Source organism: Nyctibius grandis, chromosome Z, assembly GCF_013368605.1.
Source record: "Nyctibius grandis isolate bNycGra1 chromosome Z, bNycGra1.pri, whole genome shotgun sequence".
Classification (NCBI taxonomy): Eukaryota; Metazoa; Chordata; class Aves; order Nyctibiiformes; family Nyctibiidae; genus Nyctibius; species Nyctibius grandis.
In genome coordinates, this window is record NC_090695.1 from 62436675 (window position 1) to 62456006 (window position 19332).

Genomic DNA, 19332 nt, shown 5'->3' on the forward strand with positions numbered 1-19332 from the left:
GTTAAATCTTTTGCACATCTAGAAGAATCTTCAGATAGCTGCTAACAACAAATAAAGATATACTCTGTAGACATCTTGTGGGGTTTTTAACGCTTTAGATAGATAGTTACTTGTCAGCTTGTGAAAGGCAAGGTAAGGAAAGTCTGAAAACCTTATTATTGGAGATAGTGACTGATGGCAAAACAGGTAATATAGTGCCAGAATCCTGTAATCCTAGCAGCTATTGACATTTAAGAGCATGAAAGCAGCTTTCTGAATTTGCCCTTCAGAACTACCATAATCTGTCAAAGACTGATGTACACAAGTATCTACAAGTCTGAACCTGTAGAAAGAAAAGGAGTTCTCTGAACAGGGACTGCACTTAACTGTATGTACTATAAACATCTGATGACACCCCTAGTCTCAAATAAACAATGAAAATAACTAGCAAGTTCTTCTAACAGATAATCTGACCTATTTTCCTGAATCAGGTACTTACCTGTCAGATAAAATTTTACCTCTTATTGCTGTAGGTATTTGCAGTACCTATCTACAAGAGAAAACAGAGGTGTGCTTTTTTATTTTGAACTGAAGCTTTTTTTTAAAAATACCATCACTGTGGCATTTTGCTTATAATCAACTTTCCACTATGTGTGGAAAAAGCTGACAGAAACATTTTTTAAGAGAAAATTTAGAAAATAAAGTAAGTAGGAAAGCATGGTGGAAATCGAAAATTTTAGAAGGATTCACATTTTGTAGAATTTAAACTACTGCTAACCTATTTTTAGTTAAATTGATTAAACTTAATTGATTTTAGTTAAATTAGACTTCAGGTTGACGATGTAACTCTTGTATTTACCCCAGCAGTGATGAACGCCCCCTGATGAACACGTAGAGTACGCTACAGTGAACTAATTTTTTTTCTTCACTCAACAGGCCCTGAATGACTCTTCTACAAATTCACAGAAAATATGTCAAGACCACATGCTCCACTTCCCAATGGTTACAAGCAGACTGAAAATTAATTAAACTAGTGTTTAGCAGGTAAGTATCCCACTTACTCTGCACTGAAAAAAAAAAAGACACCAGGACACATAGCCCTGTGGCAAGAAGAAAAGAATAACGCTGGTTGATACCTGAGAGCAGCATTTAGTAATTATTTTTTAGTTAATCTTACTGCCTTTCTTTCTTCCTGCCTTCTCCTAAAATGGTCTGCATTTTCATTTATACTCACTCCCAGAGCATGCAAAATTCAACAGTCTTACACCACCTTAATAAAACAGGCAGGATGACCCCCCTAGTTAAAACCTTAGCCTGAAACTCAGGATATTTGGTTGATTGCTAAGTCTGCTGAAGCCTCCCTGCTTAGCCTTCAACAAGTAACAACCTCACATGCCTCAGCCTGTCTTGGGGGCAGGGAAGAGAGTAATAATACTTCCTTTGTCTGGTTAGCTCTTCAGAGCGGGGACCCGCTTACACGTACACACACACACATCCTATACCACATAAAAAACCCTCTATTTCAGTTCAGGCTAATAGTAGCCAGTATTAAGCAATAACCAGCAAAACTAAAAAGTTACATTCCCACAACTCCTATAAAAAGAGCAGAGCTCATTGATCAAAAGAGCATTTTTGTTGTTAAGCACCTGAACGAAGTTTACAGTCATTGGGGGACAGCTAAAATAAACCAAGCAACTTGAGAAAAAGTACAGGTTCTTTTATAACCACTCATAGAATCATAGAATGGTTTGGGTTGGAAGGGACCTTAAAGATCATCTAGTTCCAGCCCCCCTGCCACAGGCAGGGACACCTTTCCTCTAGACCAGGTTGCTCAAAGCCTCATCCAGCCTGGCCTTAAACACTGCCAGGGAGGGGGCAGCCACAACTTCTCTGGGCAAGCAGTACGCCATAGCTGGCACACAGGAAACCTCTTGAACATAACCTGCCATAGCCTGCATGGCAAGAAGTTCTAAAGTTCATGAGATTACAGGGGTAAGACCAAATATAAAACATCTGAATACATCCCCAAAAAGTTTTCACTACTTCTTCTCATGGTACTGCTACCATCAACAGATGCGGAAAAGTTGTGTAAAGTTATAAGATCTTTTGAATACCTGTCAGAGGCAAGAGCAGTTTGTTAAAGAATTTCATTCCCTCCTTGTTTCATTTACACCTAACCCCTGTCACTTAAGCACACACAAGCATCTTCAGCAGCACTACAAACTAAATATGATTTGTATGATTTCTTTATAATAAAAATATATTTGAGAAGTATTGAGTCCTATATAAAATTGTGTCAGTTTGCTATATAAGCTTAATTTTATTCGTATGTATTATCCCAAAATATCTTTATAACTTTTAAATGCCAGTTTCTTCAGTACAGTTGCACTACAGTTCTGTTTTCTTTGTTCTTTCCTCTTTACTATTAACACTTTCATTGAGAATGCTTTTTGCTTCCTCCTACCTCTTGCTCTGTGCCGTTGATTAGCTTCTCCATTCTCTTTCCAGCTTGAATAAAAGCTTTTTTTCCTTTTTCTCTTTTTTCCCCGCTTTTTCTTCTATTGTCCTTAGACACAGGATCATCACAGATTATTTTCCTGTTGAGGTGGGTCAGATCCCACAAAATGAATCGCTATTTCAGTTATATCCTCTGCCTCAACCCTTTTTCACTGTCCTCTGCAATATCTTGTTCTCCAGCCTCAGGGACACTTCACTTACTCTGTTGCTGTCCCTCCTAAGTCTCTTCAACTGCATGGGCCAAGTTCTTGTAGGCATTGCAGAACTGGCATAAAAACTGCTGCCTTGCACAGAGGAGGGTGTTTACTCACTACCTGGCTGCATCTATGCAGTCTTCTCTATTAACCCAGTAAGAAGCTGCAAGGAGGCAGCTGCCCAGATCATTGATTTACTGCATCTGTCATGAGGTATGGGCTCTAAACTCAATCTAGGAGGTTCCTAGAATGTGTGGAGGACAACTTCCTCATGCAAGTGGTAAATGAGCCTACTAGAGGAGGGGCCCTGCTTGACCTGTTGTTTGTGAACAGAGAAGGACTAGTGGGAGATGTGAGGATCGGTGGCCGTCCTGGGAGTAGAGACCACGAAATGTTAAGAGTTTTCGATAGTGGGGGAAGTAAGGAGGGGCAAGAGCAGAACTCCTGCCTTACATTTCCGGCGGGCTGACTTTAGCCTGTTTAAGAGGCTGGTGGACAGAGTCCCTTGGGAATCGGTCCTGGAGGGCAAAGGAGTCCAGGAAGGCTGGACATGCTTCAAAAGGGAATTGTTAAATATTCAGGAGTAGGCTGTCCCGGTGTGTAGGAAGACAAGCCGTCGGGGAAAAAGACCGGCCTGGTTAAACAGGGAACTTAGGCTAGAACTTAAGAAAAAAAAGAGAGGCTATTTGCTCTGGAAGAAGGGTCGGGTAACTTGGGAGGTCTATAGGGACGTGGCCAGGTCGTGTAGGGAGAAGATTAGAAGGGCCAAAGCTCAATTAGAGCTTGATTTGGCTGCTACAGTCAAAAATAACAAAAAAAGCTTTTACAAATACATCAACAGCAAAAGGAGGGTCAAGGAGAGCCTCCACCACTTGCTGAATGAGGAGGGTAGTGTAGTGTCAGGGGATGAGGAAAAGGCAGAGGTGCTCAATGCCTTCTTTGCCTTGGTCTTTAATGTCGAGACCGGTTGTCCTCAGGAGACTCGGCCCCCAGAGCCTGAAGTTAGGGACGGGGGGCTGTGTGAACCTCCCAGGATCCAGGAGGAGACGGTTAGTGACCTGCTGTGCCAGTTGGACACCCACAAGGCTATGGGCCCGGATGGGATTCACCCCAGAGTAATGAAGGAACTGGCAAATGAACTTGCCAAACCACTCTCGATTATCTACCAGCAGTCCTGGTTAACTGGAGAAGTTCCAGCTGACTGGAAATTAGCAAACGTAACGCCCATCTACAAGAAGGGTCAGAAGGATGATCCAGGGAACTATAGGCCTGTCAGCCTGACCTCGGTGCCAGGCAAGGTGATGGAACAGATCATCCTGAGTGCCATTACACGGCACATGCAGGACAATCGGGGCATCGGGGCCAGCCAACATGGATTCATGAAAGGCAGGTCCTGCTCGACCAACCTGGTCTCCTATGACCAAGTGACCCGCTTAGTAGATGAGGGCAGGGCTGTGGATGTAGTCTATCTAGACTTCAGTAAGGCATTTGACACTGTCTCCCACAGCATCCTCCTGGACAAACTGGCTGCCCGGGGCTTGGATGGGTGGACTCTTCAATGGGTTAAAAACTGGCTGCATGGCCGAGCCCAGAGAGTGGTGGTGAATGGGGCAAAGTCCAGCTGGCGGCCGGTCACTAGCGGTGTTCCCCAGGGCTCAGTTCTGGGGCCGGTGCTGGTCAATATCTTTATAGATGATCTAGACGTAGGGATTGAGTGCACCCTCAGTAAATTTGCAGATGACACCAAGCTGGGTGGGAGTGTCGATCTGCTGGAGGGTAGGAAGGCCCTTCAGAGGGATTTGGACAGGTTACACAGACGGGCCGAGACCAATGGCATGAGGTTCAACAAGAACAAGTGCTGGGTCTTACACTTTGGCCACAACAACCCCATGCAGCTCTACAGGCTGGGGGAAGAGTGGTTAGAAAGGGGCCTGGTGGAAAGACACCTGGGGGTGCTGATCGACAGCAAGCTAAACATGAGCCAGCAGTGTGCCCAGGTGGCCAAGAAGGCCAATGGCATCCTGGTCTCTATTAGGAATAGTGTAGCCAGACGGTCTAGGGAAGCGATCGTCCCTCCGTACTCGGCACTGGTGAGGCCGCATCTTGAGTATTGTGTCCAGTTCTGGGCCCCGCACTTCAAGAAAGATGTTGAGGTGTTGGAGCGAGTCCAGAGGAGGGCGACCAAGCTGGTGAAGGGTCTGGAGGGTCTGACCTATGAGGAACGGCTGAGGAAGCTGGCATTGTTTAGCCTGGAGAAGAGGAGGCTCCGAGGTGACCTTATTGCAGTCTACACCTACCTGAAGGGAGGTTGTAGTGAAGTGGGAGTCGGCCTCTTCGGGCAACTAGCGATAGGACAAGAGGGCACAGCCTCAAGCTTCGCCAGGGGAGGTTCAGGTTGGACATCAGGAAGAATTTCTTTTCAGAAAGGGTTATTAGACATTGGAATGGGCTGCCCAGGGAGGTGGTGGAGTCACCATCTCTGGATGTGTTTAAGAAAAGACTGGACATGGCACTTAGTGCCATGGTCTAGTTGACAGGGTGGTGTAAGGGCAGTGGTTGGACTCAATGATCCCTGAGGTCTCTTCCAACCTGGTTGATTCTGTGTGAACTCCTTTGACAGACAGAAATTCCAAAATTCAGACAGTCAGAGAAAGTGTCAGGCACTTGTACTGGGAATACCAGGTGCAACAAATACATTGGGCTAAGAGATATTAGCAGCAATTTTCTTGAGAACAACCCAAAAGTTCCCCCATTTCGGAAGTTCCCACACTATATTTCTTTATTTTTCATCTTTTCTCACCTGCCCAAGCTTGACAGCTTTGTCTGAAATCCTTTCCCTTCTTCAAAAGAATATTCTTCCCAAGGCATGCATTTTACTCAGTCCAAACCCTTTTGCTTCCCATTACAAGCCACTTATGCCCAGAGTAAGCAAGCACTGTTCTTTCTCTGTCTACATGGGATGAAGGCAAACTTAAATCAATGACAGGATTCTCCTTTCCCACTGCTTCTTCCTCCCTTTAACCCACGATAAAGAAGGCAGAAAACATCATTGCTTTTCCACACCTTCATACCTCTGCAGGTCATCAATTAAAAAAATGCACAGGCCACGTGCAGTAATACAAATATCATTTGCTCAGGTAGTCTTGAGAAACTGAAAGAACTGCTCATGCTAGAAAAAACTGCTCTTATGTGTACAACTGAGGATGAGGCCTCTTAATCAACCTCTTTCTTCTTTTTCAATTATTTTTGACCGGAAAAAATTCAACAGCAAAATTTCAACCCCTATTTTTTTTTCTTTAAAAAAAAAAAAGCACAATAAAACAGAAAAAAAAAATCAAATGTTTGAATCTTGTGTGTTTACTAATCAAAGACAAGAAGCTGACCAAAAGAACAGACTTTGATAGCTAATATAGAAGGTCATTATCTATATCAGAAAGAGTAAAGCATGAGCTCCCAAACAGGTTCTGCTTTCTTGTTAACCCACCATCAAGTCTCAAGTTAAATGTAATCATGCCAGTCATTAGTTACTGTTCAGCCTCCTGTCTCCAGCCCGGAAATTAGTCTGCTCTGAGCCCAGATAGCTGAACAAGCAGTCACGTTTTATCATATAATTGAGACTGGGAGGCCAATCTGAAGGAAAGCTACATATGTTCTATATTAGGAAGAAAATAGCTAATTTAAAAGAACTTAATTTACAGAACAATAAAAAGTATGCATTTAAAACAAAGTGATGTGAAAGAGTAACGAAACAAAATCTCTTATAACTCTGATGTGATTTGCAAGGGAAGTTCGCATAACCTTAAACTATAAAATTTTAGTTAGAGAGTTATGAACTGTTACTAAACTCAGCTTAAAATTAAACTACAGAGGCATTTCTTACTGTAAAGTATTACAGGCAACTATTGCAACCAACAGATGAAGAAGTCATTGCCTTTTGCATTTTGTTGGAAAGTATAAACTTCTTGTTAGGTTAAAAGCATAAATTACAAATTACTATTGAACAGAATAGGCATTTAAGGTTATCTTTCACAGTTTTTTCATGTACACCAGCTCACGTAAGGCATAAAAAAAATTTAACACAGTTACTATATTAGAGACTTTTTATAGTCATTACCAAGGTATACTACAGGGGTCATCTTTCTTTAACTGAATAATAGTACAATAAATTAGTAGCTTCTTTTTTTGAATATGAGGAAGTCTAGGCAACACCAAGATAGGAGACTAGGTGAAATTTTACTTAGCTCTGTCCACTGCTGTAAAAGCGTATCAAACTATATTATATTAGATATGCAAATTGTATACGCAATTATATATATTACATACTATATTTCTGTGACAGTGACAGAAGCAAATGTGGCTTACTACCACTAATTTCAAGTAAGAAAATGTAAACTTTTAATTATAATAACTTAATTTCCAAATAACCATATAATGTATCTTATATCTCATATAACAGTAGCATTCTACACATAGAATTGAAAGGCTAAGACTTTCAAGGACAGCTAAGAAATATGGATGCCAAAATACTGGTATTTAATTCCTTTACGTGCCTTGAATTCTGCAGCTTAAAGTTTCACAATGAACTGTAAGAAAGCAAACTTCACTGCTTTCATCACCACAGAAGTTAAGTTACAATACCCATATGTACTAGCATCTTTTAAACAAGCCAACCTATTTCAGGTATAAGGATTGTTATTAAAAACTCTGAGCCATCATCACAGTTGGAGTCTGTCATATGTATTAACGTGATTCCAGCATCCTGAATCTAGTCAGAGAATAGAAGCACATCTTAACCAGGAACAATTGCTTCTATGTGGGGCAAAAAAAACAAGCTTGCCAAGTTGTCTAGCAATAAACAAAAAATATCTGAATGCAAGCAATCAAAAAAAAAAAAAAGAAATCCATTTGCAGTATTACAATTCTATCGTGCTATAGTTCAGCTATAACTATCACCCATATTGGATACATAGCTTAGACTGTTGAATTTGGACAGAGGTGAGCTCCTTCTGAACGAAGGCTCAAACTACAAAGCAACCTAACATTGCCCAATCCCTTAAAAGCCATCTTAAACTGACAGACTTGGTAGTCTCTTATTTTAGCTAGAAGGCAGCTGTACATTCTACAAAGACATATTTCTGAAAATGGGTGTAGTTATTAACAGAGTTTTTAACAGAATAATGCTTCCTATTTCCCCACTGAGCAAAATATAAAAGATTTGAGTCCTTGCACTTGGTTCATAAGAAGCAACTACAGGGAATGGGCTGGATGTAACATGTAACAGCAAAAAGCTAAGCCAACAGTGATGAACAGAAGTCCATAAATCTGGTTTTAAGAATGAAAGTGACAAGCAATTAGAGACAAAGAAACTAATTCATCCTTTACATTTCTCTGTTGCTTGTGACATCTAGTGGGTATACAAAACAGCCTGGAATAGCAAATAGAAAGTCCTCCTTTTCCAATGTTTGGTTCCATTACTTCCTTCATCTACATGGAAACTATTTCTATTTCACAGTCAACAAATGTAAAAAAAATGGTGCAAAATATTTTCACAACTTATATACAGCTTTGAGAGATGAATTTGAAACAGAGAATTTCATAGGATTCCCTTCAGAAGCCATTTCTAAACACATGAATGACAAGAAGGTGTTTGGGAGCAGCCAGCATGGGTTTACCAAGGGCAAATGTCATTGCTTTCAACCCTGAGGTCACTGGTGCCAAGGACAAGGAGAGGGCAGTGGATGTTGCTTGACTTGAGCAAGGTTTTTGAGACAGGATCCCACAGAGAGATTGTGATTGGTGAGATATAGGCTGAATAAGTGACCAATAGATAAGGTGAGTGGAAAATTGGCTAGACTGCTGGCTGAGAAGAGTTGTCATCAGCAAAGTCCAGCCAGAGGCCAGGAAACTAGTGCAGTCTCTCAGAGATGAGTACTGGGACAAAAAACAGTTTAAAGTCTTCATTAACAACCTGAGTGATGGTGCAAGAGCGCACACTCAGCAAGACTGCAGATGATACCAAATTTGGGATACCAGTCAATACACTGGAGGGCCGGGCTGCTACTCAGAATGATCCAGACAGCTTACAAAAATGAGTGGACAGTTATGTCATGAAGTTCAGCAAAAGCAAAGGAAGTCTCACATCTGGGATGGAATAATCTGATGGAACAACACAGGCTGGAGGCTAACTGCCTGCAAAGCAGCTCTGAGAAAAGGATTATGCGGGTCTTAGTAGACAACAACCTGAACACAAAGCAGCAGTGTACCCTTGCAGCGGAGACCAGCTGCATGGGCTGTATCAGGATGAGTGTAGCATCCAATCCAGGGAAGCAGTCATTTACCTCCATCTGGCACTTGTAAGGCTGCATCAGAGTACTGTGTCCAGTTTTGGACTCCCAATACAAGAAAGAAATAGACATACTGAAGAAAGCCTGAGGAGGGCCACCAAACTGGTCAGGAAGCTGGAAAAACTGCCCTGTGTGGAGAGGCTGAGGGACCCGAGTTCACCCAGCCTTAAGAAGAGAAGGTTTCAAAGGGACTTTATTGCTGCCTGTAACTACTTGCTCAGAGGACACAGAGGAATTGAAGTAGACTCTTCTTGCAGGCTCACAGCAATCAGACAAGAGGCAACAAATACTAGTTGGTATTAGGGATTTTTTTTTTCTTTTTTTTACCAGAAGGGTGGCCAAGTACTGGAACAGGTTGTCCAGAGATGTTTTGGAATCTCCATCCTTGAAAGTGTTCAAAACCTGGCCGGACAGGGACCTGAGCAGGCTGATCTGATTAGACCTGCTTTGAGGGGGTACTGGACTAGATGGCCTGTGGAGGTCCTTTCTGATTTAAATTATGTTATCAATCTAAGAAGTCTACTTCTGCCCTGAGTAGGTGTCTCGTCCACTGCTAATGTAAATCAAGAATGTGACTTTCTATTAATGCAAATGATCCCATCCCCCTTTTTAGTATTGGCAACCTTTTGAATATTTTAAAGGAGTAAGATAACAACACATACTAGCATTCAGAATTTCACACTATGGATGCTCAGTTCTTCAGTACCATTTTTGATGAGAATACGTATTGACAAACACACCAACTTGGAGAAAGACAAAGAATAATATTTCTGCTAAGCTATTCAACATCACCTTTGATTGTTCTTTAAAACTTCATGCTAAAGGATGCACAACATCATTGTTTTGATAAGCAATCCTCACTATATCCATTCATTAAAAATCCACTCTAAATAGACAGTAATTTGGGCTACACTTGTCAGTTTGATCCACATAGAATACATTCTACAATTATATCTAATGTTGAGCAGTTCTACATTATTATATTTCCACAGTCTTGGTTTCAAAATACAAACAATGCTCTGATTTATTAAAAAGCAGGAAATATAGATTTCTGAGAGTGGAAGCACGTTTATTCTAAATCACAATACACAGATTTAGTGCCTTAATTATTTGTTTGCTTATCATACAGTGTAACACTGAAAATGTTTTGTTCAGCATCATTAAAACTGACTTTGTCAGTGTATCTAAGCCCATAAAAGAAGGCTGAGGGATTTCTCCATAAAATTTTAGAATTAATTCCTAGTTTAGTCCCCAATTCATGAAAGCACTATAAGTCAAACTATGTCTAAGATGTTTTCTTGAATAAGAATGGTTTTAGGAACTTACCTCAGTATTACGGTAATTGGTTATTTTTTCACTCCAACTCTTGACTTTCTCCTATAGGATAGAACCAACCAGAGCAAACAACTTCCCAAGTTCCTCTTATGAAAGACATGTTATACAGAAAAATAATCCTTCAATTAGTTACACTTACGCAAATCTAACACGCCCAGCAATTTTGCTGTAATGTTATTTCATGTAGCTGAGAGCAAAAGATAGCTCATCTTTTAACTATTATACAAACAAAATAAGCAGCCTAAGTTAGCTCAAATTCCTACCAAGTGTGATAGCTTTGTACTTGCCAATCTGAAATGCTACCAGCCTAAAAAGGAAGATGCTTTCTACAATTATAAATAATAAATGGTTTACTGGAAGCTTACTAGCTCAGCCAGAAAATATGCAGCATAAAACATGTACATACTGTATTGTTGGATATAACCGCTCATCATTTCCTTATTTATTTACCTCTTTCACACTGAGGGCCAGTAAATCCGTAGACACATGCACAGCGATTAGGTCCAATACACCGTCCTCCATTCTGGCAGCCATTTTCACAGATAGCTTTAATTAACAAAAAAAAGTTTTAAATGTTATAGTAATGATATTTCAAAGATTACCATATGCAGTATTCAAAAACAATTTTTTTTCCTTTCAACTGCTCTAAGTCTTTCTGGACCTGAAGATCAAACTGATCTCCTTCCGACCCATCATCCTCAACAATAATGATTGTTCAAGTCAAATTCCATTAGCCCAAATTCCATTAGCACCTGTTTAATGCTAATTGCAAGCAGCTGCTTAATTAATAATATTCAGCACAGATTCTTAGCAGATGTTTAACTTAACGTATATTTTTAAACAGCTGTGCAGCTCTAGTCACTAAACATAAGAACTTATATCCATCAACAAAGTTAGCAGATAAAAACTACTTCGAGGTTTTTTTTGAGCATATTAAGTTGTGCTATTCAGTCACAACAGCAACAAACCTCTCAAGAGGGGAGGCTTGGTGAGTCCAAGACGGATAATTCCGCGCTCAGAGTTGATACTGCTGGTGGAAGTGATGTTTAGAGCAAGGGAAAAGAATTACTGGTTTAACTTATCTTTGAGTACCTTCAGAAACTGTGTTTCCTAAAAGATCCCATCAAGAAATAAAACTATTTTGGGGGGATATAAATCCACAGTATATATAGATGGAGAAGGTACTTTGCAGTTGTGGGACTTTGGAGCACCCATTCATGTTATTTATCAACGGTGTGAATCAAGAACAAAGCCTCCTCCTGCCAAAGCACTGAAATCTTCTCAAACTGAAAGGAAGGCAGTTCTTCAGCGAGGTTGAAAAATACCATTAAAAGAGTGCTTTAACTAACTAATTCTGTCTATTTTCAGGCTCATTGCTTCCAGGACATATAGCCTTGTTCAGAACTAGCACATGCTCCAAATCAAAGTATTTCACCCTAAAGTACAGCCCCACCATTTTTAAGTGGCTCTGAACAACAGCAAAGATATTTTGGTCTAGAAGTCTCTAGCATGCCTTCCTACGCAGGTCTCCCCAGTTTGAAGGTGGCATTTGTAACATATTTGAGTATCCAGTGCAAAAGACCCTCAGCAATCTAGAGAAGGTAAATATTTCAAACTGGAAAAAACGTACTTATGCCTCCTATATCACACTGGCGAACATAAAATACACCACTATGTGCAAATGTGATAAAGCCTTACTTCTTATCATGAACTATAAAACTGAATTATTTTTTACTGAGAATGCATATTGTATTCACAAAATGAAGATACCTCTCTGCATGTGTTACATTACTGAATTAATGGATGATGACACTTTAGTGAAACAATTAACTACAGCAGATTTAAGACACAATTACATTTTAGTAAAAAGAAATAAAGACGTATTTAAGTTTTTCAGACATTTATTCCATACTGTGTCTAGAAGACAAATACTCAGTCTTACTTGAAATTTTAACTATCCTATACACTGAGACCTATCTCTACAGTTTGCTCAGATTTTCTGGATTGCTTTGGAGTCACTGCTTGCAAATTCAGTCCTCTTTTCATTCATTCACTGGAAGTATGCCCTGTCTGAGAGCATTCAGGTGTTGATCCAATACCTTAAAATTAGCAGGAAGGAGACAGCAACTCTTAAAAGTAAATCTGTGACTAGGGTCACATTTTAGGATTACAATTATTACCTAAAATTTTGCAGCATTTTATCCAAGTAGAACTAAAGCAAGAAGAAGAGTGCTCTCTAGCATTTGCAAAAATTACTAAAACAAAAAGATGTTCTTCCACACCATTCAGTCTGTTCTTTGCATAGCTGCCTTTTGTTTGTGTCTAGTTCCTTCAGACTACATTCAGCAATTAATTTATCAGCTAATTAGTAGCCAGCTGGCCTCAGAATACACTTGAGTGTCTTCATCCCTGCAGCCTCGAGTGACTTTTATTGTTTGCTAAATTTGTATAGCTTGTAAACACTATACTGTGATAGGTAGAGCTGTGCAAATAATTGACTTTCTAGCTTGTCTGCCAAACCAAAAAGGTATTCCAAAGCTTTTCCTTAGTCAAGCAGAAAACAGAAAAATATGCTTTAACTTAGCAGTTCAGCTGTTCTTCTGAGATGGAGAAACTTCGTCAAAGAGAATTAAAAATTAGTGATCATCTGGTAAGAAAAGTAAGGATGTATACTGCCATTGCTCCAAAAGGATTTTCCAAAACTATTTGGTGACATTCGATCCCTAATTTGAATTTGAGAGATTACAAATGCACTTCATGCATGAACTGACTTTCAGCTAAACACTATGTGCCAAAACAGCATTAAATTTCTCACAGGCTTCTCATTATATTTCAGTCTATTAGCTTATTTATCTTCCTGCTCTACCTAAAGTAAGAAGGCTAACTTGCAGGACTTGCGTGGATTTAATTTTAGATGCAACAGAGTAGTTACTTACGCTGCCCACAGTAAGTTCCGACATAGCCCTTCTGGCACTGGCAACGGTCGTCTATGCATGTGCCACCGTTCATGCACCTGATGCTGCACTGTTGTACTGCAGCAGAGCCGAGGCAGAGAGACACCAGTGTTAGGGAAAAACACCATATTGGGAAGCAAACGTGGATAAAAACAGAGACATCTGAAAGTAGACACGAGCCTCGTACAATATATGCTATATGTACTTAAGCGTACACTCGGGTATTCTTGTAACCAAAGCTGTCCAAGCTGTAGCTATTAGTCAGCCATTACTTTAAAAGCAACCACAAACAGGTTTTTTAGAGTTTTCCATGACTATATTTAACAACTTAGAACTTTTAATTATCTTGGAGGCTGGACAATCTTCATTTCTTAAGGAAAATGGACTTGATGAAAATGTTAATACCACACACATTTATATTTAAACTTGCTTATCTCTTTAAACACATATTTTTTTCAATTTGTCACACAGAGTAAATATGCACACATGGTATATCAAACTTTATCAAAAACTAGAGATATAACAAAGTGTAAGTTACACGCGTGTATGCAATAATGACAAGTTATTTTAAAATAATTTACACAGTAGTTATTTTTGAGTTGATATTGAAAGAGACCTACTTAAAATGAAATCTCTAATGACAATAAATATATAAGTCCTTACTAGATTTTGATCCACAAGTAGGTGATATTTGTCCACTTGCACAAGTGCACATGTTAGGACGGGAACAAAATCCATCACCGCAGCTATTTCTACAAATTGCTGAGGAAGAACACAATTAAAAAGACAGTGATTAACAGTAATCTTAGTCTTAAACTACAGGGGAAAAGGCTAAAAGTATGTTAACAGCTTCTTTTAAAAAAACAACAAAAACCCCAACACTTGAATGCTCAGTTCATTGGGACAGTTAATATACATGCAAAAGTAACTGTAAGTTAAATAAAGCAAACTGAACTTTGGTATAATCAGTATCTCTGACAAATTTAAAGACAAACAGAATCAAACACAGCACATTCAAACACTGGCCTGACCACTGAAACCAGATAATCAACTCTTTCCCTAATTAGAAATACCAGCCTATTACACAAGTAACATAAAATCATTAAAATTACATATTTTAGACCACAAGACCTGTAGAAAACTTTACCAAGTATCCAAGATTTGAATGAATATAAACAATAGAGATTATAAATGCCAATTTATGGTATGGCTTCTCTCTTATAGTCGCTATTTTAGATGCATTTTAGGGGCTCTTTTTTTCTAAGATTATCCATCCTTTACACAAAGCTGTTTTGTGGGAAGTCAATGTCCAAATGCTGGGCTTTCCAGATTTTGTGTAGTTTCGCTAAATACAGTTTTCTGTACTCAAATTTCCACATTGTCATTTAGAAACTAACTTTATATAAATCTCAGGGAAACCTGTCCGCACCGTATTACGTGTGCATAAGTTGCATGCCATTGCGCTATCCCCTGATGCATTAAAGTTGCACCTTCCCTTCTCACTCACGAGCCAGGGAGCTACACTGCACAAAGGAACAATAGAACCAGAAGAGAGTTAAAGGCTAAATCCAGATTCTAACGGCGAGACAACTGAATACATCTAAATAATCTTCTGGATTAGCAAACACTCCAAAAGAGAGCATTAAGAGCCAGTACGGCACAGGAGGACCTCAAAAAACACGTATCATGCAGGAGACAGCTTGTAAAGCAAAAAAACAAGTGAGAATCACAGTTTCTTTGGGAATAACTCTGAGGTTTTGAGAGAATCAAAGAATCTGGAAGCACATCTCCACTAAAGTACTACAAGGAACAAACACCTCTGGTAGGTAATTTGCCAAGAATATAGCGACTACCTAAAAAACCTGTCTACATACATTAAAAGAAAATTTAAAAAAAACACCTGGCCATACACATGGGGAAAAAAAAAAAAAAAAAAAAAAAGAAGCAGAGATAAGACCTTTCCCAGAATGCTTATGCTCCACTTGTGATTCAGAAAAACATGCATAAATGAGATGCAACTCCCATAAGGAAGCAAATAGTTTTCTTGCCCCATTATAGAATTCAAATATGCCCCCTGCAAAATCTACATGCTCCCTTTTACCCTTTCTCCACCAAATCAGCTCTGTACTGATGCTGAACTTGACCAAACCAGACCAGATTTTGTAAACTGGTGTCCTACTTGACATACTCCAATAAAGGCCACATCTTCTTTACAGGAGAGGAGTAGACAAAGCCACATTACTGGTCCACTGACATCACTCTTTGGGCATCGAAAAGATGCAATGTGTCTCATCTATATGTGTCGTTAAACTCCTCTACAACTATGTCCTAAATAGGAAGGCATGAGAGGTGAAAGAGTTTGTGGGATTTTGCTATTTAGTTGAAATACCACTAACTGATACAAAATACTTTTTCCATTAGCAGATGTTAAAGGGACTTGGATTTAGAGCACTTCACAAACACAGGGGACAGGGCTGTTTTCCTTATATCGCTGTTCAGTCCACCTTTGTACAACATAGCTCAATCTCCCAGTTAAGTGAGGTCTACGTTTATACCATTTTGTTAGTTATTATCTGTTATGGAACAATTTTTTATCAACTGAAAGCCCTATAGCTGAAAGCATATTCTAAATATGGCTTCATCAGTACAGTTTATTTTATCTAAAGTAAACTCAACCAGACCTTTGTTTTTTAGATAAAAGATCACTTTTAATTATAAATATGTCACAGACTGCCAACGACCATCATCATGTTACCACTGAAAACACCACAAGGTCAGAATGGTTTCCTGTTGACCTACTGTTAGCTCATAGACTTCTCTTCATGAAATAATACTTTAAACCATCAGTTACAATCTGCGCTACTTATAACCAACGCATCTCCAATAAAAAGTTTGCCAGCTTGTCTGTCATCCTGTGCAGAAGGCTTTGTCTAGCTAAATAGCTCTTGCTAGAGGGACCATCATCTCAACAAATGTTTCATGTGAGCATAGAAATCTGTACTCTTAAACCCACCAAAACTACAAACAGAAAAGCATCCACAGCCAATCTTACAGATGGTCTGGCAAAATCATTTACCCTTCAAACATTTTAGAGAGCTGCAATTAAGCTCCAGTAAGTAAACAGGAGGTAAAAGATGTCCTTTGTGCACAAAAATTAATAGTAAGTTAAAAATTATTCTGAATGCGAAGAGACTTGAGACCAAAGTCTTTAAGAGGCATCGAGAGTCACAATTTAAGGATAATTTACAAGGATTTCTAAAGCACCTAAATCATTGTCTCTTCGCAATTTCATTTGAGCTAGATACCCAGATGAATTTGAAAAACCTATCAACAGCATATTAGGCAGCTTAAATCCATTTTTAAAACTCCAGTTTGCATTTAAGTAAGCCAATATTGTAAGAGATTATAAATGTGAACTGAACATTTTGAGGATCTCCTCTTATTCCACAGTGGTATCGACACTAGCATCTTCCCCTGAATGACATGGTTAACCCTTGCTAGGAAATGCTAGGTCAGCCTTAGATGAAAATCAGTGATACATGGTGCAGTTATAAGAAATATTAGCAGGTCAAATTTACTCAGGTAAAACGAACAGATGTGAACAGGCTGATAGTCCTGAATCATAAGACAACAGCCCAAAAGTCACCTTTAAGTTTGGAAGATCTTGGCTGGCCACCCATTCCTTCCCTAGTTTAGTCCTGGATGTCTATAGTTTGTTAGATGAAGGATTACAAACACCTGGGCAACACGTAAAGGGCAACATGTTCTTGAACCTGAATTCTGAAGTTGAGCATACTTATTAGCGAAAGAGATGATGACAGACTAGGATGAGTGGGAACAGACTCACATTAAAATTAAAGGACTATAATAAGCATGTGTCTAGTATCAGCTTGTATCTAACAGACAGAAAATTCAACTTAATTCTCTTATTTCCTTCCCAGGTAGACAACACTCCCTACCCAGAGTATTGAGCAGATATGCCCCGCCCCCCCTTTTTTTTTTGCCAAGTCATGTCAACAGCCACATCTGTCAGCACAGTACCTATTATCACCAGGCAGTAATCTGAGTCTACATGCTTTATAGCTATTAAAACACAACTAAAAATGACAGGCAAGAGAATAAGCACCCCAGATGTACAAAAGTTTTCCATTTGCTTGTAATTCCAAACCTAGCACACAAGTTTCACAGAACTTCAGATCTGATTTGCTTTATATCAAGACCTTTTGGCTTTTTTTTCTCCTGTTCCTATAGTTGATGATTTATGGAAGGTTTTTTCCTTCACTGTCATGTTCTTCTTTTTAAAAAACTAAGTGGACTCATGCCTCTTATGAGCACACCAAAGAAAATACAGCAATTTGCCAATCTTTCCATTACAAGAAACATGGACCTGTAAATCCACCATTTTTTTCCCCCTTTTCTTCTTTTTAAAAATAAGGCAAAAGACAGAGCTGAATTCTCTTTTCTTGTACTGGATGGAGCATTAACTCAGAGAAGAATATTTATTTTTATTATTACCCCTAGGGCAGTAGAAACTTAGAAGTCAGACACTTACGAACAATGCACTGATTTCCTCCAGGGAGCGTTTTCCATCCAGGGCAACAGTACGAATGGAATCTAGAGCCACACACATTTGGCCTGTCACACAAAAAATAAATATATATACAAAAATATAAATCAGAATAGAATAAATAGAATCCAAAGTTTTATGTACACACGATGGTAGAAACCAGTCGCATGAAACAAACAAAAAAAAGTGTATAGCAAAGATGCCTCCAAAAAATCCTCCCCCAAAGGACAAAATCTTTCTCCACTCTAAGTTCCAAGGCATTTTATTTTGTATTAGTTCGACTTGTTAGTATAAAGCAGAGAGGCAGACTAGGCAACAGCAGGCCACATTTATCCCTGGTGGAACTATCAAGGATATGCAAGGGATGAGTTTGGCTCTGCATTCATACACAGTCTTATAAGTCTTGCTACAAAAACTGGCTTCATGCTGCCGCCTGCCACAAGACAGAAGGGATGACTGGTCATGAAGATTAATAAACTAAATCAAATTACCAAGAACTCCTCAAAACATTAGAAAAAACAGATCTTGTATAGTTTCTCAGTAGAAGCTGAAGTGAATGTCAAAGTATATTAATATTGTAACATGCTTTAATAAAAAGCCCAGTGTGGTACATCTGTTAGTTGTAATGTAGCCCCACACAACGTCTGCTTCTAATATAATCGCACTAATTAGAAGACCGTATTTCACAGACAAGGACAAAACACCAAGTTCAATTAATCACAATTCGTTAGTCATACAAAGGGGCTGGAGGGTGGGATGTACTGAAGGTAAAAATGAAGACCACAGGCGTGTTCGGGTGTGAGACGGGGAGCAGGCTGCTCGCCGCTGCGCGGAGGGCCGCCCGCGGGGCCAGGCGGCAGCGGGGACGGGGTTTCAGGCTGCGGAAGGCGGAGACCCGAGCGCGGCGCGTCCCTACCCGCGGAGCACGTCCTGCTGTCCTCGCCTGCGGACCAGGCCGGCGGCGCTGCCGGCCCCCTCCTCCCGGTACGCGGCGGCGGGGTAGATGCCGCCCGCTCCTCCCGCCGGGCGGACCGGCGGCGGCGGCTTTTGTTGCCCGGCTGCTCCGTGCGCCCCAAGCGCCAGGCAGCCCAGCCACAGGAGGCAGGGCTGCACCCAGAGCCACCGCCGTCTCTCCATCCTGCGGCTGCCCCGCTAGGAAACGGCGGAGGCGGCGGCGGCGGGAGGGGAGCCGCGGAGAGGTGTGCCTGTCCCGCACCGCCGTCAGCGGGCACGGCTCCGCTCCTTGTCGGGGGAAGGCTTCAGCCGCGGAAACTCTTTCTTCTCTCCTCCCCAGCCTGCCCTGGCGCTGCAGCCGTCAGCGGGACACAGTGATACCAACCGCGGGGTCCACGTTGCATCCCCTCCTCCTCTCTCTCCAAAGAGAGGGGGGGAGAAAAAGAGGGGAGAAAACAGAAAAAGGAGTTGGTTGAGATTTTCTTTCC

At 40.3% G+C, this 19332-nt stretch overlaps 1 protein-coding gene across 2 annotated transcripts in view; it reads right to left on the reverse strand.

Moving 5' to 3' along the window:
• The window catches only part of FBN2 (fibrillin 2), a 191112-nt gene extending 172085 nt beyond the window's left edge, over positions 1 to 19027 (reverse strand). For both annotated transcript variants that reach the window (XM_068422044.1, XM_068422045.1), the window contains exons 1-5: positions 18807 to 19027; positions 17876 to 17958; positions 13987 to 14085; positions 13306 to 13401; positions 10820 to 10915 (exon numbers count right to left, since the gene is read on the reverse strand). In XM_068422044.1, the coding sequence (XP_068278145.1) occupies positions 10820 to 10915; positions 13306 to 13401; positions 13987 to 14085; positions 17876 to 17958; positions 18807 to 19027 (595 nt within the window). The remainder of the gene's footprint in view (positions 1 to 10819; positions 10916 to 13305; positions 13402 to 13986; positions 14086 to 17875; positions 17959 to 18806) is intronic.
• Between the last annotated feature and the right edge of the window lie 305 nt (positions 19028 to 19332).